We start from the raw sequence: 27,141 nt of genomic DNA, 5'->3' as shown, positions 1-27,141 counted from the left end.
CCACTCTCCCCTTCTATCTGCCACTCTCCCCTTCTATATGCCACTCTCCCCCTCTCCCCTTCTATATGCCACTCTCCCCTTCTATCTGCCACTCTCCCCCACTCTCCCCTTCTATATGCCACTCTCCCCTCTCCCCTTCTATATGCCACTCTCCCCTTCTATCTGCCACTCTCCCCCACTCTCCCCTTCTATCTGCCACTCTCCCCCCACTCTCCCCTTCTATCTGCCCTCTCCCCTTCTATATGCCACTCTCCCCCACTCTCCCCTTCTATCTGCCACTCTCCCCTTCTATCTGCCACTCTCCCCTTCTATCTATCCACTCCCCCACTCTCCCCTTCTATATGCCACTCTCCCCCACTCTCCCCTTCTATCTGCCACTCTCCCCCACTCTCCCCTTCTATCTGCCACTCTCCCCCACTCTCCCCTTCTCCCCCACTCTCCCCTTCTCCAGGGGCGGACTCAGTGATTTGGAGGCCCCGGGCAGAGGCCAGTCTGAGTCCCCCCTCACCCTTCCTATGTGTGTGCACAACATTTTGTTATCCGTTTTATATTAATGACACGTAATTGAACTGTAAAAATGTGTTACCTTTTAATGTGCCATGCGCACAACCAGTCATGTTGTCATCGGATTGTCAAGACATAACAGTTCAAAGAGTAGGTCATCTTTGCACGTTCACCCAAAGTAATTCTGTCATCTGAACAGTGCACTGTGCAACCCGTCGTCAACTTGCCTTACTTTCAGCCACCTGCAAATGTATCTCACCAGAGAAAGCATTGGAGAGAGTGAAACAGTGCCCTTGTGTCTTACTATCATCTGTAGCCTATGTATCTGATGACACGCCATACTCTTATTGGACAGAAAGCATCAGGACAGACATGTCCTCTGCCGTCATGGCGATGGCAGTTTTATCAGCAGCACCTGTCTAAAGAAATGCTTTAATTTAAGTCATATTTCTGTTCAAATTAAATCCGCTTTATTTTTTATTTTCTTTGCCCACGCTAAAAGCACCTCATTGCTGCCTGAAGTGGAGCATGGGGGGCCTCGAGTGGAGCATGGGGGGCCTCAGTGGGGGGCTCAAGTGGAGCATGGGGGGCCTCGGTGGAACATGGGGGGCCTCGAGTGGTGCATGGGGGCCTCGGTGGAACATGGGGAGCCTCGAGTGGGGGGCTCGAGTGGAGCATGGGGGCCTCGAGTGGAGCATGGGGGCCTCGAGTGGAGCATGGGGGCCTCGAGTGGAGCGGGTGGGGGGGGGCTCAAGTGGAGCATGGGGGGGCCTCGAGTGGAGCATATGGGGGGGGGCCTTGATGATGTGAGGCCTGAGGCAGTTGCCTCTCCTGTCTAATAGTAAGTCCGCCCTCCCCTTCTCTCCCTTCCTCTCCTTTCCTCTCCCTTCTCTCCTTTCCTCTCCTTTCCTCTCCCCTTCTCTCCCTTCCTCTCCTTTCCTCTCCCCTTCTCTCCCTCTCCCCTTCTCTCCCTTCCTCTCCTCTCCCCTTCTCTCCCTTCCTCTCCCCTTCTCTCCCTTCCTCTCCTCTCTTCTCCCCTTCTCTCCCTTCCTCTCCTCTCCCCTTCTCTCCCTTCCTCTCCTCTCCCTTCCTCTCCTCTCCCCTTCTCTCCTTCCTCTCCTCTCCCCTTCTCTCCCTTCCTCTCCTCTCCCCTTCTCCTTCTTCCTCTCCTCTCCCCTTCTCTCCCTTCCTCTCCTTTTCTCTCCCCTTCCTCTCCTTTCCTCTCCCCTCCTCTCCTCTCCCCTTCTCTCCCCTTCTCTCCCTTCCTCTCCTCTCCCCTTCTCTCCTTTCCTCTCCCCTTCTCTCCCTTCCTCTCCTTTCCTCTCCCCTTCTCTCCCTTCCTCTCCTTTCCTCTCCTCTCCCCTTCTCTCCCTTCCTCTCCTTTCCTCTCCCCTTCTCTCCCCTTCTCTCCTTTCCTCTCCTTTCCTCTCCCCTTCTCTCCTTTCCTCTCCCCTTCTCTCCTTTCCTCTCCTTTCCTCTCCCCTTCTCTCCCTCTCCCCTTCTCTCCCTTCCTCTCCTTTCCTCTCCCCTTCTCTCCCTCTCCCCTTCTCTCCCTTCCTCTCCTCTCCCCTTCTCTCCCTTCCTCTCCTCTCTTCTCCCCTTCTCTCCCTTCCTCTCCTCTCTTCTCCCTTCCTCTCCTCTCCCCTTCTCTCCCTTCCTCTCCTCTCCCTTCCTCTCCTCTCCCCTTCTCTCCCTTCCTCTCCTCTCCCCTTCTCTCCCTTCCTCTCCTCTCCCCTTCTCTCCCTTCCTCTCCTTTTCTCTCCCCTTCCTCTCCTTTCCTCTCCCCTCCTCTCCTCTCCTCTCCCCTTCTCTCCCCTTCTCTCCCTTCCTCTCCTCTCCCTTCTCTCCTTTCCTCTCCCCTTCTCTCCCTTCCTCTCCTTTCCTCTCCCCCTTCTCTCCTTTCCTCTCCCCTTCTCTCCCTTCCTCTCCTTTCCTCTCCTCTCCCCTTCTCTCCCTTCCTCTCCTTTCCTCTCCTCTCCCCTTCTCTCCCTTCCTCTCCTTTCCTCTCCCCTTCTCTCCCCTTCTCTCCTTTCCTCTCCTTTCCTCTCCCCTTCTCTCCTTTCCTCTCCCCTTCTCTCCCTTCCTCTCCCCTTCTCTCCCTCTCCCCTTCTCTCCCTTCCTTTCCTCTCCCTTCCCTTCCTTTCCTCTCCTCTCCCTTCCTCTTCTCTCCCCCTTCTCTCTTAACCAGTAGCTTTCAGATGCAAAATAAGCAGACATATGGAGAGGAGGGCTTTCTCCCGGCCCTCCTAAAGTTTCAGATTGTATGACAAATCACGTCCCCCCCCCCCACCAACCCCACACAGACTCAGCAGACAACAGCTTCATTAGAGTGAAAGAGGGAGTTTTTGCAGCTTTGTCGAGTCAAGCTCAGACCCTTTCCCCTTCTCAATTACTCCATTGTTGGCACCGGCTTCAAGTTATTGCACTCCAAACCATATGGCTCAGTCGAGGCGCCACAAGTGATGCCATCTCTGCATCAGAACCCTACCAGAGAAGTCCAGTTCAGGATACTAGACAGGCTAGCACCAAGAGTTGTGGTATAGAAACATATAGGAATATAGTCAACCATTGTCAACATACAGGGAAGGGTTGAATGTAACATCACGGTTGAAACTCCAAAAATGTATTTTAATACTGTTATTACTATATTATAACCATGATCAGCATTATTACTCAGATGAATCATATGAAGTCATGTAAAAGGTGATAACACACCATTCAACTAGAATCCTACCATAATAAACTAGTGTTAAATAACAGAAAGCCATCTCCTGGGTGTACAGCACATAGACGTGGTGTTGCCAACAGCTCTAGGGACCCACATCCCTTCCAGGGGCCTATGGCCATACGGTGGTGTTTACTCTGCTGATGAGGTCAGGTTCTACATCACAGTAAAGTATTGCTGTATATTTGTTCTTCTTTTAACACTGTTTAAACCTGCAGCAAACCGTTTCCTCAATCTGCTCAATCGTTGCCATGGATCTTTAGAATTAGAACGCGTTTAGAGACGCCATGCTCACTGTGGACCCTAATTCAGGGTAAACTAGAGGTAAATTATGCATTTGTGTAAATACATGAAGACAAGTGAATAGGATTTGTATTTAGACCAGAACATGTGATTGATAGCAGCAGGTTCACGAACTGCTGCAGTCTAGAAACCGCTTCACAGTGAGGCCACACGCCATTAGCATTCAGACTACCCTAAATGAGATTCCATTACATTATAATAATAGCACCTGTTTGGAAATCTAATTGAGCTAAGATGTTACCAAATCAAAACAGACGGGTATCACAGATAGAAGCATAATTGAGGGATGGCTGACTCTCTCGCAAAACACAAACAAGCAGGTTTACGGTTAAATAGAGGACGGTGGGTGCATATACATAGGCTACCCGTAGGCAAACAATAACATCCATCCACAGACAGCATGCCCAGTTTACGTGTTCAGCATACTTGCTTTGGAAGTAGTTATATATGCTTTCATATAGACTAATACAAAATAAATATTTATTGAAACAAAAACATTTCATTTGCATAAATTGTTTTTCACTCTAATTATGGAAAATGTACACACAAAAAAACAACTATTAAATGTAACGTTTGAATGATTGTGTTGGCGAAGTAGCATAACCTACAACAGAATAGATTATGTGGGAGAAGGAGAATCAACAAAAACAGAATTAAACACCTATTTATTTATAACAGAGTAGTGATGAAGGACACGCTACCTTGTTGTATCATAAAATAAGGCAATCTGACTAATTGGCCAATCAAAAACAACTAATGATGTGTTAATTTGTGATGTGCACCAATCAACACTTGACCTGAAAAAAAAAACATGATCTAGAGTTTATTTTAACATAATTGTTCTCCAGATATGTTGCATGGAAGATGTCATTCATTTTAAGGTTAGGGGCATTATCCTGCCTGATTTTTTGGAAGGAAGGGTATGGAAGCTGTGGTTTTTCCCAGGAGAATATTAAACGTATTTAGTTTCTTTAGAAATGAACACAGTGGGAATAAAACGGAACCGAACTGTCCAAGAAACCGCGAATCCGTAGTTTACAACAAATACATTTGTTTCCATCACGGTTGTAAAAGCAAAGGGAACGTTATTTTATTTTTCTCTCTTTCTGGTAATGCCTTTAAAAAGATGAAGGGGATCTTTGAGATGTGGAGAGTAGTGTCTGGGTACAATTGAAGCACTGGAGTAAGGAATGAATTACCATTGAAAAAAGTAATGGCCCTATTCTGCCCTGCGTGAGTTTTTAACAAGGAGAAAAAAAGCTCTGCTGGCCTGGACTGCTGCCTGAACGCCAAGGGAAGGGCTTAAACAACGGATTAACATCTGAAAACTCCGTTCAGACTTTCTGACTCAAAGATCTTTTGCAGACAGTAATCGCGTTAATACCCGGGGATTAATGCTTTTGCAAAAATACTAAATTTAATTTTAATTCAGGTTGTATAAATAGATATAAAATAAATGGAGGAATATTCCGCTAGAGAATAGAGAGAGTCTATTCCCCCACACTTCCTTTGCTCTAGTGTCAATAGAGGTATTATGACCTCACCAGTATAAGACCTTGCACAAGGCATGTATTTATTCCTAACTACGAGTTTAGCACCAACCGTGCAAACGTGATATTACAGCCTACTCTTTAAATAAATCAACACTGATTCAACATAATTAATGCTATAATATTTCAAATTAAATCGAATAATACAACAAATTGATCACAGCGGTGGTCTAATAATACAATTGAATTGTTTTTATTTTCTCAATTGAATAACTTTTTCGTTGTCATTTGTTTCGGCTTGAGACCCTACTTTGGTTAATTCGGTTGTTTTATTTTCTCACGTGTTTCTGCTATTGAAATGTAATCACATCTCGTGCACTTGTGGCTAATCCTGTCACAGCATCACCCAGGCAACCTCTCTCAAGTGTGGGCAGAAAACTCTGCTTTCTCTACACCCGCGGCCGATTTGTCCTAACCGCAATACAAGCCTGGTCTCCATGCAGGCTCACGCTTCTAGTGCAAACCAACTAAATCATATTGTAAAAATGTTATCTTTTATCACGTTATAAGAGCAATAACGTATGACCACCTACTAATGTCCTAACTAAAACCAGAATACTCCTTCAAGCTGCTCCTCCTCTTTGATGTTATTACTGACAGTTTGGTGTTGTAATAATAAAATCCATCCCAATCCCTGTCGTTTGGCACTTCCGAGCACAGGATTGGTCTGTAAGGGTTTAACATTTTATTTACCTCATAAACCAACCTCCGGCGTGTGGCAACATCATCAATAGTCAGTGTGTCACAACTTCAGCCTTCTACTAAATCGAAATAATTATCATATAGTCTGGCCTATCGAAATAAGTCAAATATATGACGTTGACGTGCACCAATTTAGTCCTGCAGATATTAAGCAGATGGGCAGGTAAATACAACGAAATGATGAGATATGGAACCGAGGAACATGCCTCAGAGACGGGCTGTTTTTTTGCTCCTGCTGAGACTATTTGAATAAGAATAACGCCAATAGAGTGGCTCAGGCTGAAAAAAAGTGTGACAAAAGCCCAGAGGAGCCCGAATTTGGACGAGGGACAACGCGTATAAGGAGTGAAAAGAAGTGAGGGGAGACGCGTACAATGGAACAATTCACCTTATAATCGCTTTGATATATTATACATGGCCGAAGACTCTAAACATTGTGTAATTATTTATAAATGACTGTCCCTCTACCCTCATTATACCGCCAGCAGAAAGGCACTGCAGGTCCCTGGCCAAACTATTTCTAAATAGTGCCCCCATCCACTTTTTCAAAGGAGAGGCGAGATCCTGGACATGGAATAAATAGAATAATTAATGGATATTGGTATGCCTGTCTCATAAAGATGTCTTTAAAAACCCTTTAAAAAATTGCCCTTTGCATGCGCTAGACGTTTTTACTGCTGTGCCCTTCATGTTTTGAATGTTAATTAGCCAGGGTTTGACTGTGGATTTGTGGAGAAAGTTGTGAAGATGAAGTAACCTGTCCTGCTTTAGATGCTAGATAGGCTAGATAGCCTATAGCTCTAAAATGCGAATGCTTGTGCATGCGTGCCACATTGTGCGTAATGACGCACACTAGTTCAAATATGTTGGCGTGGTGGATTTCCTTATCTTTAATCAGAGTTTTTCTGTGTATAAACTTTTTGAATACACTGTCTAAATGTTTGGTATCCTTGTTATGTCTATCTAATTTTTCTACAGCAACTTTTGTGTTTTGTTCGATAACTTGGAAAACAGTCCCATTTTCCAACATTTACTAAATCTAATTTTCCATTTAATTTCGATGTATAAGAAATTGTCAATTTTTGACAAATATGGTAGTGGATATGCCTATTGTTTTTATATGTTCGATTTTAGCTGATACTCATGCAGGTTTATAGGTATATAGACCGAATCTTGGACAGAAGATAGGCTAATTTATTTTTGGAGCGTGACCTTGCCTCCGGGGCTAAGCGTTCTGTCATTTGCTCCTTTTCTTCTTTCATTTAACTTTAAAGGTTTAACTTAAAGTGGGCTTGGTCTTTGGTCCAGGGATGGATAGCAACAGTAGTGCTCGCGTGGCTGGGCAGCGGTCCCCTGCTCTCATTGGACGGTCGTGATTACAGGCACGCTTCGGAGCTCGAACAAACAACAGGCATACATTATGCTAATGAGATGGCAGTGCGGCACGGGGCAGACCTGATGCACCCCATTCATCCATCCTTCACACAAATGCCAGCGCGAGAGGGGTACGACCATTGTCTGACCAGGGTATATAAGGTATCTGAGGCCAGTCGTGTGCCAGGCTCATTCGCTCACACGAGCTGATTCAAGCGCAAGAGAAAGACGCGTGCCTTGTACTCATCATACAAACTACTTTTCGGACTTTGGCTCCTTGAAAGACAACTGATACTGTACCTTCTCCAACCAGATTACTAAGGTGGGTTTCGTTCTGCTCCCAGAGTCCTTCGCCATTGCCTTGACTAGGCCTGCTTTCCAAACTTGACCATGCGCTCTTGCATTTTCAGTGTTTAACCCATTCCCTCTCCTCTTATTTCTGCAGGAAAAACATCATGTGCACCGCAATGGAGACCGTTTACTCTGACATGGACAGTTCGAGCTGCGACTACTTTACGCACGATGACGAAGACTCGTGCAGCAGCATGCACGCTTCCTCCCCGTCATCCTCGATCGGCAAGCCCGCCTCCCCGGCCAGCGACAGTCAGGGCCCGTGCGCTACCGATATGGGACAGAAGAAGAGACGCAGAGGCAGAGCGAGGAATGAAGCCACCGTGCACGTGGTCAAGAAGAACCGGCGCGTAAAGGCAAACGACCGCGAGAGAAACAGAATGCACAGCCTGAATGACGCTTTGGAGACCCTCCGGACCGTTCTACCGGCGTTCCCCGATGACAGCAAACTCACCAAGATCGAGACTCTGCGCTTCGCTCACAACTACATCTGGGCGCTCTCCGAGACCATACGCATCGCGGACATTGAACAGCGCCAAAACAAATCACGGGCTGATGCGTCTCTCTTGCTTCCCAGCCCGTGCGTGATTGACGCCCCGAGTCCGGGCAGTGATGCGTGCTCCTGGAGCTCCAGCGCGTCCTCCTCTTCCTCCTCTCCGTCTTATTGCACTTCAAGCCCCAGCAGCCCAGCCACCCATGATGACTATGGATGTTTCCAGACTGATGTTCTACAGTACAGCTATCACAACTTTGTACCAGGCATGTCCTACTAACTGAACTCAAGCCTTACCACAAACTTTTGTAGACTGCGAGATTGTTACAATAGAGCGATAGCAGAATAATGACTGAATGCCTACTTCAGTTAGTCTGTTGAAAGGGAAAAAAAGGAATGATATTATTCACTGTTTGCCTTAACCCATGTCTCTGTGGGTGTGTTTTATACAGTTAGTTTGTTTTCCTATTTTTACATTCGGATTGAACATTAATTTAATTTGGTCGACTTTTCCAAGTTGAGTATGATTGTTTTACTACACGTTTTGTAATTCCTCCAAAACATTTGCACTTTTTCCAGCGCATACGACGCCTACTAGAAGTCCACTTCACAGATCTTAACCTCAACCTCTATTACAAGAGTATTATCATTAAAAAGAAGACCGATTTGCTTTTGTAGACTAAGGTGAAAAGTCAATTTTACAATTAGTAGAGCGATAATGCAGAAAAACGAGCGTGGAAATTCAGTTTCGCCGCTCTGACAATAGAGTGAAAGGCCGTCAGAAGACAAGGAGCTGGCTTCATACATTATGGATATTGACCCCCTGAAAACGGCAATCCTGTTCAATAGAATGACTCAATCCCAAGAAGAGGCTAGAGAGGACCCTTCTACGACGTTTTTTTATTTTATTTATTCAAGTTTCGCCTGTCATAATGTATTTTGTATATAAATAGATTTCTATTCTATTTACATGAAAAGTGTGTGAATCATTTTTCTACAAATAAAAATATAACTTTAAAAAAATATATATTTCTCAGTTTTTGGACTCTTCGAATGTTTTAGTTGCTGAGAGTTGAGCACTCAAAGCGTGCTGATTATCACACTGATAAAGCGCATTGCAAGCCCCATGAACACAACAATCATTGTGTTAATAATACAAATCATAACAGGGGCAGTTAGTGTCCTCGCGTGGCCTGTTCATCAAACAAAAGGGTGTGATTAATAAGATAACGGTTTTAGAGAGAGAGAGCACAGCAGGTGCATCCATCAGTTGAGGTTTTATTGCAGCTCATCACCCATGACCATCAACACTGTTGAATACATCATCTTTGGGGACTTTCAACAGACAAAATAGGAAAATCTGAGATTGTTAATGTGACCAAAAAAAACGGATAAATATTTCAGATTTTTTTGGCCACATTAACAATCTCAGAATTTCCTATTTTGTCTGTATATATATTGTAGAAAGCAGATTCAAATAAATATTCAACTTGTTACACTATTTACACTGATAAATTACATTTCATCCCGTTAGGAAAATGTATTGAAGCCTTTGTATGAGTGGGACCAGTTTATAACATTTTCTTTTGAAAGTTTCTATAGAACTGTCTTCTCTCAACCCAGATATGCATTTAAAGAGATTTTCCTTCGAGTTTTTTGTTGTTGTTGTGATCATCCATCCCGCCCGGGATGATTTTATTTCTAAAGGGATTCAGGTTGAATTCTCCAGTTGGGGGTTCGGCGGCGTGAGGTCCTGCCAAGGCTCTTGTATCTGCACGTGTCGGGGATAGACGAGGATAATAGGAGAGCTGCGATCCCCAGGGGGACAAGCACATGCCAACTTACATGAAGAAAAATAGAAAGAAACCTGCCAAGGACCAAATACAATCATCTAGCTTTTCAGGTCTTCTCATGGAGTAGTTATCCAATTTACTTATTTCACCAATACACTGTAGGCGTCACCTTTCTACGTCTAACTTGAATTTAATTCAACCGTTTAAAAACATTGTTTTTAAATAAACATCTTGTGACCAAGTTATTTTCTGTAGATTCGTGTCTAGTTAGTTGGACTACTGTATGTAATGCAATGCCACCTGTTTCTCGGTTGTGTTCTGTAATAATGGGTTAATGCGTTGCATCAGTGGTGACGTGTTATTGTGTACACTCTATATGAATATGGCGCTTTGTTCATATGCACGAGGCCATAAGCAATAGGACGAGCGGGATTAACCGATGCAGAGCTCGTGCACCTGCCAGCTAATTGCCACCAGTCAGCCCCATGCAGTTCAAAAGACATTTGAATTGGATTGGTAGGCTATTGTAATTATCATTATCAAACCAAACAACAACTTAGTATGCACTGGTATTACTATTTCTCCTTATACAATATTAGTTGTTTACCTGAATATGGTGTTACATAATGTGAAAGATAGAGAAGGGGGATTCATGTCTGAATTATTTCCATTCTGGTTTTCAGCTCATCCCAGATAGATTGAGTAGAAAATGGCCACCTTTGAACATTCTTCTTCTTCTTCTTATTCCCTCCCTCCCTCCCTGCCTGTTTGGCTGGCTTCATGAACGCCACGATTCTTCTTTCAGATGCACAAAAGGCCACATTTCACCAGGGTCAGGCAGGGAGACCCCTAACCAGACCCACAATCTAACCTCCCAACGAGACAGAACTCTCTAGTCTACAAGCTCCATCACACATCTTAACATTCTAGATCTTCAGAATCACAGATCTTAACGTTCTAGATCTTCAGCCATCATACATCTTAACATTCTAGATCTTCAGAATCACAGATCTTAACGTTCTAGATCTTCAGCCATCACACATCTTAACATTCTCGCTCTTCAGCCATCACACATCTTAACATTCTATCTCTTCAGCCATCATACATCTTAACATTCTATCTCTTCAGCCATCATACATCTTAACATTCTATCTCTTCAGCCATCACACATCTTAACATTCTATCTCTTCAGCCATCATACATCTTAACATTCTATCTCTTCAGCCATCATACATCTTAACATTCTATCTCTTCAGCCATCATACATCTTAACATTCTATCTCTTCAGCCATCATACATCTTAACATTCTATCTCTTCAGCCATCATACATCTTAACATTCTCGCTCTTCAGCCATCATACATCTTAACATTCTAGATCTTCAGCCATCACACATCTTAACATTCTCGCTCTTCAGCCATCGCACATCTTAACATTATAGATCTTCAGCCATCGCACATCTTAACATTCTAGATCTTCAGCCATACAGGTTGTCTTAGTAGAATAGAAAATAAGAGATATGTGCTTCAGCACCAAACCTTTTCACAGTATGTATGCTTTTTTCTGTCTGCTACGTTGGTCTCGCTTACTCAACTTCTAAGACACAACTGCAATCTTATTTTCTGAAATGATTTGATATTTAAACTGTGTTATAGATGGTTTGTCTTGAACTATTGAACAGACCATGTTGTAAAGGAAGCTTTAATACATGTTCGGAGACAACAGAGGGACATTTCTGGATGGTTTTAGGTCTACTTAGTGGTACCTCTATTTCATACATCATTAAACAACAGCCATTACATATTGATTGTGTCAAGATGGTAGTAGCAGCAGGTTGCCAACCCCCAAGGCTCGTATTTGCCCAGGAAAGGGCCTCTGGCTCAGAGCATTAAGGACTGTCACGCCAGGGAGGAGTGGAGAAATGGGCTGACTTGGGGCAGACAGGGAGAGATGAATGAGCGTCAACTGGAACATTTCAACTGGACACCTAGTGAGTCATAATGTAGCTGTGAACAATAACATCCAGGTATTGATAAACAGATGAGAAGGATAGCATGATATTTACATTCACAATTATGCAATTAAATCCAATATAAGAGGAATAAACAGTGATTCTTGTGTACTCAGGACTACAATGGAGTACTCACATCTTTTTTGTATACAATATATCCAGGTAGCACAGAAGCAGTTGAAAAGGTCTGATCAAATACATAAATTCACTCAGGTTTAATTAAAATATACCTTTGGATACACCTATCCAGATAATATGCCCAACCCTCCTCCCCTGATTGGTTGTTTTGGGTTGTCACCTCTCTTTGAAGAGCATGTGAGTTTAAGTCTATCAGTAGTCTCATCCCAAACACAGGGATTAGCTAAAGCTAGCTAACAACAACACCCTCCACCTGCCCTCTACTACTCATGCAGATACCCCTGTCTGTCTCAACCCACACCACCTCAAGGTCAGGGAGGGGAATGATCCCCAGGTTGCAAGCCTCCCCTAAGGACTCATCAGGACCCATCAGACAGACTCTAACCCCTCACACCTTGTCAGTCTGTCATCACCAGGATGGTTCCTGAAGACCTGAGGTTAGCTGGCAGCTTGGCTGGATGATTAGGAGGGTTAATGACTTGTTGGTAAAATAGAGGCTTATTTTCTGTCTAATTGGTGTTGTCACCAGGTCTAAGTATCACAAACTCCTTCTTAGCACCTAGTTGTCTTGACAGCATGCGATACTTAGCCAACACGTTGACAGTATAAATAAATCATTATGGAGTCGTTAAGATAAGAACTAATACATACAGTATGTCCCAATCAAATGATAAATAACAGTACTAGTACTCGCACATTAAAGTATTCCAGATTTACAGTATACTATGCTCTTATTACAGAGTCGAGAAGTACTCTAATGAAGACTACAGTCAGAAGAGCGGCTCCTATCAAGACATTAGTCTGATTAAAAAGTGCCGGTATTCAACAGAGTAGCATTTTACTTTTTTTTTTTTTTTTTTAATTGAACCTTTATTTAACTAGGCAAGTCAGTTAAGAACAAATTATTATCTACAATGACGGCCTAGGAACAGTCTTATCAAGACATTAGTCTGATTTAAAAAGTGCCGGTCTTCATCAGAATAGTATTGATCTAAATTGTAAATTCCTTAACATTGTTCTCAACTTAAAGCCCATTTTATGTGCTTTGTCTGATGAAACCAAAGGCTCTGCAGTGTACATTTCACTGCCAGTTTTACAAAGGGGGGGCATCTTTTTGTCTTCTCACTGTATCAGTTCTTCAACCACACAGTGTGAGGGAGAGAGAGAGAGAGGCATTTATCAACAGAAGCCTAAAGTTAGTTCCCTGTATCAGTTCTTCAACCACACAGTGTGAGGGAGAGAGAGAGAGAGAGAGGCATTTATCAACAGAAGCCTAAAGTTAGTTCCCTGTATCAGTTCTTCAACCACACAGTGTGAGGGAGAGAGAGAGAGAGAGGCATTTATCAACAGAAGCCTAAAGTTAGTTCCCTGTATCAGTTCTTCAACCACACAGTGTGAGGGAGAGAGAGAGAGAGGCATTTATCAACAGAAGCCTAAAGTTAGTTCCCTGTATCAGTTCTTCAACCACACAGTGTGAGGGAGAGAGAGAGAGAGGCATTTATCAACAGAAGCCTAAAGTTAGTTCCCTGTATCAGTTCTTCAACCACACAGTGTGAGGGAGAGAGAGAGAGAGGCATTTATCAACAGAAGCCTAAAGTTAGTTCCCTGTATCAGTTCTTCAACCACACAGTGTGAGGGAGAGAGAGAGAGAGAGGCATTTATCAACAGAAGCCTAAAGTTAGTTCCCTGTATCAGTTCTTCAACCACACAGTGTGAGGGAGAGAGAGAGAGAGAGGCATTTATCAACAGAAGCCTAAAGTTAGTTCCCTGTATCAGTTCTTCAACCACACAGTGTGAGGGGGAGAGAGAGAGAGAGGCATTTATCAACAGAAGCCTAAAGTTAGTTCCCTGTATCAGTTCTTCAACCACACAGTGTGAGGGAGAGAGAGAGAGAGGCATTTATCAACAGAAGCCTAAAGTTAGTTCCCTGTATCAGTTCTTCAACCACACAGTGTGAGGGAGAGAGAGAGAGAGAGAGGCATTTATCAACAGAAGCCTAAAGTTAGTTCCCTGTATCAGTTCTTCAACCACACAGTGTGAGGGAGAGAGAGAGAGGCATTTATCAACAGAAGCCTAAAGTTAGTTCCCTGTATCAGTTCTTCAACCACACAGTGTGAGGGAGAGAGAGAGAGAGGCATTTATCAACAGAAGCCTAAAGTTAGTTCCCTGTATCAGTTCTTCAACCACACAGTGTGAGAGAGAGAGAGAGAGAGACATTTATCAACAGAAGCCTAAAGTTAGTTCCCTGTATCAGTTCTTCAACCACACAGTGTGAGGGAGAGAGAGAGAGAGGCATTTATCAACAGAAGCCTAAAGTTAGTTCCCTGTATCAGTTCTTCAACCACACAGTGTGAGGGAGAGAGAGAGAGGAATTTGTCAACAGAAGCCTAAAGTTAGTTCCCTCTGGCCTCTGAGTGAAAAGGTAAGATAACTAGCTTTCTATCACATGAGCATTATGCCACAGACTCTGCTCTGAGCTACTGTTATTGACTGTGTTCCTCCAAGCACTCTGACTAGCTGTTCTTAGACTTCTCACTGTTTACGGCAGGGGATATAGGTCAATGACTGTTTTATACCAGTTGAGGTGGAGATAAAGACTAGCAGTGAGTGAAGTTGATGGAGGGCACTGTTACACGGAGTTATAATGCCATAACATTGGTTATAACATGAACTCTTCATAAGGAGGTTATAATGCCATAACATTGGTTATAACATGAACTCTTCATGAGGACGTTATAATGCCATAACATTGGTTATAACATGAACTCTTCATAAGGACGTTATAATGCCATAACATCGGTTATAACATGAACTCTTCATGAGGAGGTTATAATGCCATAACATCGGTTATAACATGAACTCTTCATAAGGACGTTATAATGCCATAACATCGGTTATAACATGAACTCTTCATAAGGCTGCTTTGTGAAATGAGCAGACAGGATAACTGAGCTCACTGACTAGATATCAATAGGCTTTTATTTGACAGGTTTGTGAAGTGTAATATTGATCAGTTGTATCTTCATAATGCAGAAACTGTATGATCTAATAAAATAACTCTATTCCTCAGAAAATCCTTTTTAAGAAGACAGCTACTCTATTTCGCCTTTTTGTGGGAGGCCATAAACACCTTAATTGCTTGTCCCTGATGTCCTGGTCATTTGAGATGGAACACATATAGCTGCAGTGAAAGACACACTGTGAGTGCAGATGTTCACCAGGCTAGATTAGGCATATGCCACCCATAACCTGAGGTAGAGACAGGCCAACCTCATTTAGGGGGAGAATGTTCACTTTAGAACGGGGAGGAAACAACGACAAAGAGGGTCCTAGCCCCAGGCACTGGCTGTTCCAACTGACTGTTCTCAGTATGGGAACATGTCTTGTCTTCATTTGAAACATAAGCTCCCAAACACACACCTACAGCTATATGCCCCTCCCACTAAACACACACCTACAGCCATGTGCCCCTCCCACTAAACACACACCTACAGCCATGTGCCCCTCCCACTAAACACACACCTACAGCCATATGCCCCTCCCACTAAACACACACCTACAGCCATATGCCCCTCCCACTAAACACACACCTACAGCTATATGCCCCTCCCACTAAACACACACCTACAATGTGCCCCTCCCACTAAACACACACCTACAGCCATGTGCCCCTCCCACTAAACACACACCTACAGCCATATGCCCCTCCCACTAAACACACACCTACAGCCATATGCCCCTCCCACTAAACACACACCTACAGCCATATGCCCCTCCCACTAAACACATACCTACAGCCATATGCCCCTCCCACTAAACACACACCTACAGCCATATGCCCCTCCCACTAAATACATCTACAGCCATATGCCCCTCCCACTAAACAAACACCTACAGCCATATGCCCCTCCCACTAAACACACACCTACAGCCGTATGCCCCTCCCACTAAACAAACACCTACAGCCATATGCCCCTCCCACTAAACACACACCTACAGTAATATGCCCCGCCCACTAAACACACATCTACAGCCATATGCCCCTCCCACTAAACACACAATCACAGCACTCACACACGTGTATGCATACAGACGAATACACACATAGCTGCGTTTTTAATAAGTCTTTTTACTTTTCGTTTAAAATAGCTGAGAAAATTAATTGCCTTTTCAGTCACAGAAATGTAGTACTGTCATATAATGTAGTACTGTCATGTAATGTAGTACTGTAATATACAGTTTTTCTCAGTCGCTTTGGTGCATTTTTCACATCATCCCTAACATGTGCAAAATAATAAGTGCATTTCTCAGAACTATTTGTACAAACTGCAATATACAATATATATGTTTCTAAAGCTAGTCAGTCACTACAAATCCTTAGTACATCTCTCAAAAGTAAATATTCATGCCAATGATCATGTCAGTGTCATCAGAATGATAAGTCATTGAGTCATTGTTTACGAACAAGGTCGTCAAAATGTTTAGGCATGTTGTCAATGTAACTGTGTACTTTGACAGTATTACCTGATGTAAACTTAGGCTACAGTTTGGATGACAGTTACTGTATTGAAAATGCACAAGGCTGCACTTCTATGGCATATATCAATTTCAACAGTACTATTTGTGGGTTATTGATTGAAAGAGACTGGACAACCCAAGGGGCACAAAGGGAAAAAAACTAAATTAGAAAGAAACACAGGAAACCACCCCTAAGGCACAACTTTGCCCGCAGCACTGTTGTGCTGTCTCTACACATCCAGACGTTCATGTCTGTCGGCCCACATATTCTCATCCACATCACACCGGATATTTTCCCTTCCAATGCGACGTGGAAAGAATCTTTTGGAATGCCTTATCCATCCTCTGCAGGCGTCTACTGTGATGTCCTCACATGCTGCATCCATTGCAGCCAGCAGGGTCCTCTGTGTGTGTGGCTGACGATCGTACACCTTCCACCTCCATGCTGAAAAGAACTCCTCGATTGGGTTAAGGAATGGTGAATAACGTGGGAGGAATTCTACGAGCATCCTCGGGTGGGTCACAAACCATTGCCTTATGATGTTTGATCGATGGAAACTCACATTATCACAAATGACCACATACTTTGGCAAATCCTCTCTAAACAGACCCCTCTCATCATCAGGGATGAGAGCCCTGTAGAGAGTCTCTAAAAAGTTGAGTAGATGCTGGGTGTTGTATGGCCCTATAAGGGGGATATGGGTTAGGACACCATGCTTCGAAATAGCAGCACACATGGTGATATTTCCTCCCCGTTGGCCTGGCAAATCCACAGTAGCTCTGTGACCGATGATATTCCGACCCCGCCTTCTGCATTTGGTCAGGTTGAAGCCAGCCTCATCCACGTATACAAAGTTGTGAGAGGGTTCACTTGATTCCAACTCCATTATACGCTATATCCCAGAACACACAGTTGAATTTGTTTTGGTAAGGAAGAGTGACATAAAATGTACATATATTGCATGTTCCTTCCACAGCAATGGAAATGTGTGCAGTTTATGCTTACTGTACTATGTATCACTATAAAATGTTGCTGTAAAGTAGTTACATAGATATATGTTTTACCTGTACATACTGGTACCATAGCTCCTTAACTCTGTCCTCATTCCTTTGGAATGGTACACGGTACAGCTGTTTCATACTCATCTGGTTTCTATGCAGCACCCTGTCGATGGTTGAGATGCTAACCGTATGGATGTTTTCAAAGACATCGTTGTCTTCTATAATGGTCCTTTGTATTTCCCTTAGTCTCATGGCATTGTTTGCTCGGACCATGGTGCAAATAGCCTCCTCCTGTTGAGGTGTGAAAAGGCATCCTCTGCCACCGGTTTGAGGTAATCTTGCAGTCCTATGTGGGGGAAAATGCAGTGATGCATTGCACACTTTCACATAGACAAAAACTATGCGAACACACATTTTACTGTAAAACATACAGGTGGGTGCATGTAAGGTGCAGTATGTATCTGTATAGAGTATATTTCTGTATGCTGTCAAATACAAGTGGACTACTGTAATATGAAGCATTGTAGGAAGTATACAGTATACTGCTTATATACATTAACAGTGCACTGTACATTGGTGGACATACCTGTTCTCTCTTCGAAACGTTTGAACTATTGAGGACACGGTTGATCTCCCAATATTCGGCTGCACCCTTCGACCCGTCTCAGCCATTGTAAGGCCATGATTGACAACATGGTCTACAATAGTGGCCCTTATGTCATCAGATATGCGCCTATGTCCTCTTCTGCCTCTTCCTCTGTTTTGCCTTCCACCACGCATCCTTGCTCCTCTTCTTCCTCCTCTTGGCTGTTGACCCTGTTCGTTTCCTGGTCCATCCATTATTGGAAAATTGCAACTCTGTGTTGTGGTCTGTCTATATATGCTTGCCAATTGATTCTTCATGAGATGCACCTTTGAGCAACTGGTTGATTGTTGGTTGAACTAACACTTTACATTCCTTCATGAGTGAGGGTCAATTTCACCTGCACGATTCATCAATTCACGTTTTTGTACAAAAGGTCTAATAGAAATGTGTAAAACTATGCTTGACAGTTTATGACAAATAGTTCAACAATTTTGCATGTAATGGCTTATGCAAGGAACTAATGCCTAGATGTTTTGAGGGGTAAGACTATTCAACAGAGAACCATCTACTATATTTTGATCAACATGACATGAGCAATTGATAATGTGGAAAAAAGCTGACAATTGTACATTATCAATTGCAATTTGTTCAAAGGAATAAGAAATTGCTTTAATGATGTGCACAAGTGACTAGATGATTTGGAATTTGTACAAGTAGTATCAATAATTGCACTTTTGATCTAAGAAAGGCACCAAAGCGACTGAGAAAAACTGTAATGTAGTACTGTCATATAATGTAGTACTGTCATATAATTGTTACAAAATACGCTTCAAAGTCATTGAAATGAAATCAATGAAGATCTTGTTAATTTGTTATTATGCTCAGGAATAATACAGAATTCAAATTGTTAGGGAACGGATGTCACACACACACTTGAAGGTAAGTGGTTAGCATTGAAGGTAAGTGGTTAGCATTGAAGGTAAGTGTGTGTCAGGCCAGGTAACAAGTGCTCTTGACCATGATAAGTGCTGCCTAATTAGTCGAGAGAGAGAGAGAGAGAGAGAGAGAGAGAGAGAGAGAGAGAGAGAGAGAGAGAGAGAGAGAGAGAGAGAGAGAGAGAGAGAGAGAGAGAGAGAGAGAGAGAGAGAGAGAGAGAGAGGCAAGACGATAGAGGGGTGGAGGTACACCTACCTGAATGGATACGCACTGTCACCTATGCCTGCAGAGCGAGTGAGCAACCCCACCCCACCCTGCCTCCACCTCCCTTAAACACAGCTTTTCTCTGCAGGCAAACGGGGGGGCGACCAGGTGTCCACAGAGGCAGAACAGAGCCACAGGAAAGTGTCAATCAAGAGGTTAGCCATCCAGCTAGCTGCCCATATTCAGTTTTATTCCTCTCCAAAATAGAGGTCTGTCTAACCTAACCCCCTGCCCTTCCCTTCCCCACCCTGAGAAGAGAGGAGGTCCTCAGAGACCAGAGAGATAAACATCAGAGAAACCAGATCTCCATCCCAGTACTCAGGATAAACAGATGGGATGTTTCTTCTGAAATCACGAGAAGATAACCTCTTCCCCTCTCCTCCCATCTTTTACTGCCGGCGCTTGCACCTGTACCCACGCCTCAAGCACCAGATTGTAGAAGGTCATTATAGTTGCACTACGCTGATCCAATCTCTATATTTGTTTAATCATTTATTCATTCCACTGTGGATGCTAGAATTGATTATACACCGGGAAAAGAGGTGTTCTGAATGTACAAACCTCATTCTTTACTGTATTTTATAATGCATACCTATACAATTCATTTGTAGAAATGTATTGACAAATGCTAAATGTATTGGCTTTCTTTCAAGTCAAAGTGAGAATAGGAGGGAAAAATAACACTGGTGGCCTGTGACCCGAGGTGGACAGTGACCTGAGGTGGACTGTGGTCTTGAGGTGGAGAGTCACCTGAGGTGGACTGTGGTCTGAGGTGGACTGTGGTCTGAGGTGGCCAGTGGCCTGAGGTGGACTGTGACCTGAGGTGGCCAGTGACGTGAGGTGGCCTGAGATCCGAGGTGGCCAGTGACCTGAGGCGGCCTGTGACCTGAGGTGGACTGTGGTCTGAGGTGGCGAGTGACCTAAGGTTTGCAGTGACCTGGGGTGACCTGTGGTCTGAGGTGAACTGTGGTCTGAGGTGGCCAGTGACCTGAGGTGGACTGTGACCTGAGGTGGCCAGTGACCTGAGGTGGACTGTGGTCTGAGGTGGACTGTGGTCTGAGGTGGACTGTGGTCTGAGGTGGCCAGTGACCTGAGGTGGACTGTGGTCTGAGGTGGCCAGTGACCTGAGGTGGACTGTGACCTGAGGTGGCCAGTGACCTGAGGTGGACTGTGGTCTGAGGTGGCGAGTGACCTAAGGTTTGCAGTGACCTGGGGTGACCAGTGACCTGAGGTGGCCTGTGGTCTGAGGTGGCCTGTGGTCTGAGGTGAACTGTGGTCTGAGGTGAACTGTGACCTGAGGTGAACTGTGACCTGAGGTGGACTGTGACCTGAGGTGGCGGTATATAGTTCCTGAAGCCCTAGGAAGATCCATCTATTTCTATTGTGTGTTTTACTGTCTGGGCTGGGGCCATTACTGAGGTCAGGCTGTGAGGTTTTTATGAGAACTTAATCAGGACTGAGGAAGGCAGGCCCCCCTCCTTGTCTTCAACAATTACCATGAAATTCTAAATGTCCACACGGCCCACAGAAACCCCACGTTTCACAAGTGTCAAGCAGAGGGCGAGGACTCTGGCTGTGTGTGCCCCCACCCCTCCTTCCCCCTTACATTTCTCTCCTACCAACCCTCCTGAGCTGAGCTGAACTAGGACACCACTAAAGCGTAGGGATATTTAGGGTGCTGCGTTCAGTGGGGCTGAGCTGAACTAGGACACCACTACAGCCGTAGGGATATTTAGGGTGCTGCGTTCAGTGGGGCTGAGCTGAACTAGGACACCACTACAGCGTAGGGATATTTAGGGTGCTGCGTTCAGTGGGGCTGCAGCATGAACCTGGACACCACTACAGCGTAGGGATATTTAGGGTGCTGCGTTCAGTGGGGCTGCAGCTGAACCCCTGACCTCTGTAGTTTGAAGAGAAGAGGCAATTTCCAGGGCAATAAACAGTACCATGGCAACAGCTACTGCAATAGCGACCCTTCTAGAATGCTACTTTTATGTCTCCTGTGTTGTGCGTTGACGTTGACTATCCATCCATAATCAGTGGGATATTTAAATGTATTTAGTCTTTAGATGTAGCGCTTGTCAATATCCTGTTCGTAAAATAACAAGTTAAGTGAAGAGGAGAGGTCATCTACAGCTCATGTTGACTTTCTGGAATTATTTGAGAGAAAATTTAAATAAAAAAACGAAATAAAAAAAAGTATATCATATTTTCGTACGCTTCGAAGAGTACAATTTTTAAAGGTGCAATGTTGCATAAAAATAATTTCAGCAGCATTGCAGTACAATAAACGTTTCCTATTTTTTGTAACAGTTGTCACTTTCTACAGTCGCTGGCTCCCTGTTGCTGGTTGAATGAGGAGGCCCGTTTTCCAGCTCATACAATACAGCTGAATCCTCCATTCATTTGGATCTTTCTTTTAGTTTTTAAAAAAAAGTTTAAATTCACCATGAAGACAAGTATAAATCAGACATGTAAGTTGGGTCTACTGCACGGTGGGGCCAAACAATGCTGCTGGAAGAAGAGGAAAAGAAGGCTAACGCCATAATGTAAAATAGTTAAAAGCTTATTAGAGCCATTGAAGGGCGGCCTGATTTCCACTTTGTTTCGGAACACCCTGAGCTCGGCCTTTCAAGTGATTGTGAAGGGGGCAATTCAAATCTCTTTGGACCCATATGAATGAAGGCCTCTTAAAGCTCTTTTATAAGCCAGCAAATTCCCCACAGGCGTATGCCCTTTAGGTCCATTACTGATTTACCCAGAGCATTCATCTCAGGCCTTCTGCTTCTCACAGACCCATTGTTCTCCCCTCACCACCCCAGCACCTGACAACTCTAGAACCAGGCTTCTCAACTGCTACTTAAAACGTATAGGCCCAAAATAATTGTACAATTTTGCTATATATATTTTTTCACCTTCTCTCTTATCTTTTATTTTTTGCATGAAAAAACTGAATATAAAAAAAGAAATGGATCAATTTTCTTTCTCCTCACCAATGGGGTAGACAGAGCTAACATAGTGGTCGGTAATGTTAACACTGAGGTCTGAATGAGACGGAGGCGGATCCGGCCCTCTTCTCTCTCTCTCTCTCTGGGCAGAAAAGAAGTCTTGATCCCTTTTCTTTCTTGTCCTTCGGATAAAGGAGTGAAAAACTTCCAAGTGGGCCCATTCGGTCTGTACTTAGATTAATTAGGGTTTCTTCTAGAGTCTATTCAGACCATCTCTCAAACACGGCTCCAAGTTACATTATGGAAAGTTTTTCACAGTCATTTGCATTTGTTTGTGTGTCCCGGGTGAATGTTGAGGAGCACTTGGAGAGAGACAGAAAGAAATTATAACAAAGAGAGAGAAAAAAATATTCTGTTAATAGCTTTTTCACTGTTTCTATACTGTTGTCGTTGCCCATTCATGTTAACAACACTCCAAAAAAATAAGTGCTTTTAAGAAAATAAAGAAATGATGTAAAGGGAGAAGTATAAACTAGATCTGTGAATGGTTGGTTGAAATATCTGACACTCAAAGAAATGTGAGAATACGTTTCTGAATGTGTGTGTGTGTGTGTGTGTGTCTGAAAAATAATTTACACAAAACACGTTTGGAGATGTGTCATTGAATACTATTCTATTGTCAATACAATAGTATTTATTTAGCCTCATTTTGATCTGCTAGAGGAGGGGGAATGCTCAACTATTTCACTGTGGTGTAATTCATTTAAACACCTGTTACGAAGCAGTGAAGGTATATCTTTTTTTGTTGTTGCTTAATCTTGAAATACAGCTACTAAAGATATTGTCATATTGCTAATCTTTGATCATACATGTAAACGGATGCTGATAGATAGTACTAACTCATTTTGGGATTTTGAGCGAGGAAGCCACCAAAGCAAAACAAACCGTTGAACTATTTAATGATATTGTGATGACACCGCCCCCCACTGACAACAAACAAACTATCGACCCACATGTTGGTCTTGGAGGCAGCGCAATTAATGAACTTGAATCATCGTGGAGCCCCATTCTCCATCTGAGTACATCTCGTGTCAATAGCTGAGACCGCCACCGGGCACGTGAGACAACAACGGATCAGTCACTCGTCCGAGACGAGTGAGGGGTCCCGTGCAGCGTTGCAGGCCGAGACGAGTGAGGGATCCCGTGCAGCGTTGCAGGCCGAGACGAGTGAGGGGTCCCGTGCAGCGCTGCAGGCTGAGACGAGTGAGGGATCCCGTGCAGCGCTGCAGGCTGAGACGAGTGAGGGGTCCCGTGCAGCGCTGCAGGCTGAGACGAGTGAGGGGTCCCGTGCAGCGCTGCAGGCTGAGACGAGTGAGGGATCCCGTGCAGCGCTGCAGGCTGAGACGAGTGAGGGGTCCCGTGCAGCGCTGCAGGCTGAGACGAGTGAGGGGTTCCGTGCAGCGCTGCAGGCTGAGACGAGTGAGGGGTCCCGTGCAGCGCTGCAGGCTGAGACGAGTGAGGGGTCCCGTGCAGCGCTGCAGGCTGAGACGAGTGACAACAGTGGTGTTGGGGTGAGACCCACACTTCCACTGTCTCTATATTAAATGATACAGTCAGCACTGTGCACATTTGGTGACATTTTGATTGAGTCATAATCTTCAAAGATATTTCGGAATCTATAGCCATCAGTCTTGGCTGTAATACTCCTCACACCTGCCAAAGATGTTGTAAACTGACCAATTCTTCCAACTTTATTTGTCATGATCTCTTTACTGAACATAGTGGATTGAGCTTGGTGAATTTGTGGATTTGTACAGTTATTTGCATTGGCACATATTGGATAATGTGTAGCACCTGCTTCTCCCTGGCTGGGAGACTCACTCAACTGGAGCTGCATCAATCACATTGTTAGCAGAAGGCAGACAGACAGACAGACATGATCCACAGGCCATCTCATTAACCTCTATAGTATGCAATAGGATTTCAACAATGAGAGAGAGAGAGAGAGAGAGAGAGGGATTTTCTGATCTTTTGGTGAGAAACAGTGTTTTTTAATAGGAAGTTTTCATTGAAATGGTTTGAAGTGTTTGTTGTGGAGTAAAAAGCTTGATCGGTATAAAATTATCTTTGTTACGACAGTACTACTGCTCCAAGAACGGTTTCTTTACCTCAAGGATACATAGCACACAAAGAGGCAAAGGGGTGAATGGAAACAGTGTATTACAGACTTGCAAAACAAGGAGGTCGTCTGTGGACATCAAATCTTCCTGGTTCCTCCAGCCCTCTCATGCGTCCAACAACATCTTCCCTGGTTCACCTTTGTACCTCGCCCTCACCCTCGACAGCTCCTTGGGGAATGGCGCTCATGTGCGTTTGAACTCTGCTTCCCTCCCTCCACAATACAGCCCACCCGAGGCCCCTCTCCATTTCCTTGCAAAGATATAAGCACGTCCACACAGGGGTCACAAGGGGCATCCCAAAGTGGATAACAAAGCTTTGAAAAGCTTCGCCACTTGAAGATCGCCTGACGGAACCCCCTGGCCCAGTCCCCCTCCTCCCCTTCCTCCCTCACAGAGAGGCTCAAAGTGTTGCCTGTCAGATTGGCCCACCCTCACTCACATCAGGTCCTGTAGCCTGGAGCTGTTTCTGTCCAGCTACCAATACAAAGAGAGCCCCTCACTGCAGAACGCTCCTAAAGCTGCACTCCGCAAGCTACCTAGCCCTCATAACAATAGACATGGCAATGGTGGCTATGGTCCAAACAGTAATTGTGGATAGTGTGTCGGTCATGAAAAGTACAGTCTTCAGATTTGATCTCTAATTCTTGGTGGTATAAGAAAATACCCCCGCCTATCCACCCCTCCCCTCCAGGGTCAGAGAGCGCCTCAACAACTGTCAGTAGTCACGGTTCTGTGACCTCTACTGCTGTGGTGTATCAGCTTACTCTTAGATATTTAGCCCAAGCTTGGCGACTGCAATAAACTTTTCTATTTTAGTTTAATCTTTGTGCTATCTTAAATTCAATATCTTTATTTATACCATTCTGATTGGCTCACGTTCTTCCAATTGCACAGTAATCACATTCTGAGCATCGTGAACATTTCTAGATTTTAATTTTCAAATAATTTGTTTCATTGTGAAAAGAAAAGAAAATCTCTCTCATGATCTGCATCTTTTTGATACAAATGAATTCAGATCAATTCTATTTGTTTTTCCTAAAATGTCCCAGCTGATGACAAGTAGCCACGCAGACCCACCTGCAATCCAGGAGAGAACAGGCACCAATTCCCCTAATGTCAGCCACTCTTTTCCCTCATACCCTGTACTCCTATCCTAATGTCACCCACTCTGTTCCCTCATCCCCTGTACTCCTATCCTAATGTCACCCACTCTGTTCCCTCATCCCCTGTACTCCTATCCTAATGTCACCCACTCTGTTCCCTCATCCCCTGTACTCCTATCCTAATGTCACCCACTCTGTTCCCTCATCCCCTGTACTCCTATCCTAATGTCACCCACTCTGTTCCCTCATCCCTGTACTCCTATCCTAATGTCACCCACTCTGTTCCCTCATCCCCTGTACTCCTATCCTAATGTCACCCACTCTGTTCCCTCATCCCCTGTACTCCTATCCTAATGTCACCCACTCTGTTCCCTCATCCCCTGTACTCCTATCCTAATGTCACCCACTCTGTTCCCTCATCCCCTGTACTCCTATCCTAATGTCACCCACTCTGTTCCTTCATCCCCTTTACTCCTATCCTAATGTCACCCACTCCGTTCCCTCATCCCCTGTACTCCTATCCTAATGTCACCCACTCCGTTCCCTCATCCCCTGTACTCCTATCCTAATGTCACCCACTCTGTTCCCTCATCCCCTGTACTCCTATCCTAATGTCACCCACTCTGTTCCCTCATCCCCTGTACTCCTATCCTAATGTCACCCACTCTGTTCCCTCATCCCTGTACTCCTATCCTAATGTCACCCACTCTGTTCCCTCATCCCCTGTACTCCTATCCTAATGTCACCCACTCTGTTCCCTCATCCCCTTTACTCCTATCCTAATGTCACCCACTCTGTTCCCTCATCCCCTGTACTCCTATCCTAATGTCACCCACTCTGTTCCTTCATCCCCTGTACTCCTATCCTAATGTCACCCACTCTGTTCCCTCATCCCCTGTACTCCTATCCTAATGTCACCCACTCCGTTCCCTCATCCCCTGTACTCCTATCCTAATGTCACCCACTCTGTTCCCTCATCCCCTTTACTCCTATCCTAATGTCACCCACTCTGTTCCCTCATTCCCTGTACTCCTATCCTAATGTCACCCACTCCATTCCCCCCCCCCCCACCCACCTTGGGGACTTGGAATGGGGACTGAGTATTACCTGTAGCGGTAACTTCTAAACCCAACTCATCTGCTCCCTCCGTCCATCTTTGGGTTTGGGGCCCCCCACTGTGCACACAGGACAGAACAAGGGTGGACTGAGATGGTATGGGATGTGGGGGGCTGCAGAAGTGTGCCGCCTGGCAGCCAAAAGCCTCCCTGAAAGAGCCAAGCAGGAGATCAATGCAAGCCCCCTGAAAATCCTGTTAGCTCTCAAAAGGCACTTGTTGCCTTGGCTTAGACCTCTGGCTCTGACTAGCCTGGCCGGCCTGGCCTGCCCTGGGCTACTCTTTGTGCACCTTGTCTTTTTCATAGATTTTATCACATTAGTTCCAGGGTGAGCTGGAAATCGGCAATAATTACGAGTTCTGTGATGCTGTCAAGACGGAGGGGGACGGGGCAAAGGGGCACGCTGCAGGGTGGGGTGGGTGGGTGGGGGTGCTGGGGTGGGGTGGGTAGGGGTGCTGCAGGGTGGGGTGGGTAGGGGTGGGGGTGCTGCAGGGTGGGGTGGGTAGGGGGTGGGGGTGCTGCAGGGTGGGGTGTGTAGGGGGTAGG

At 44.7% G+C, this 27,141-nt stretch overlaps 1 protein-coding gene across 1 annotated transcript; it reads left to right on the top strand.

The window, feature by feature from the left end:
* The first annotated feature begins 7,298 nt into the window (after positions 1-7,298).
* neurog1 (neurogenin 1) lies at positions 7,299-9,014 on the top strand. The gene is made up of 2 exons (XM_029651764.1): positions 7,299-7,480; positions 7,604-9,014. Exon 2 carries the CDS (start codon positions 7,614-7,616, stop codon positions 8,280-8,282), a length of 669 nt encoding a protein of 222 aa, XP_029507624.1. The 5' UTR covers positions 7,299-7,480; positions 7,604-7,613; the 3' UTR covers positions 8,283-9,014.
* The last annotated feature ends 18,127 nt before the right edge of the window (positions 9,015-27,141 follow it).

Source organism: Oncorhynchus nerka, linkage group LG6 (genome assembly GCF_034236695.1).
Source record: "Oncorhynchus nerka isolate Pitt River linkage group LG6, Oner_Uvic_2.0, whole genome shotgun sequence".
In the NCBI taxonomy this organism is placed as follows: domain Eukaryota; kingdom Metazoa; phylum Chordata; class Actinopteri; order Salmoniformes; family Salmonidae; genus Oncorhynchus; species Oncorhynchus nerka.
Note: the sequence above shows the minus strand (reverse complement) of the source record. Positions and strands in the feature narration are given on the sequence as shown.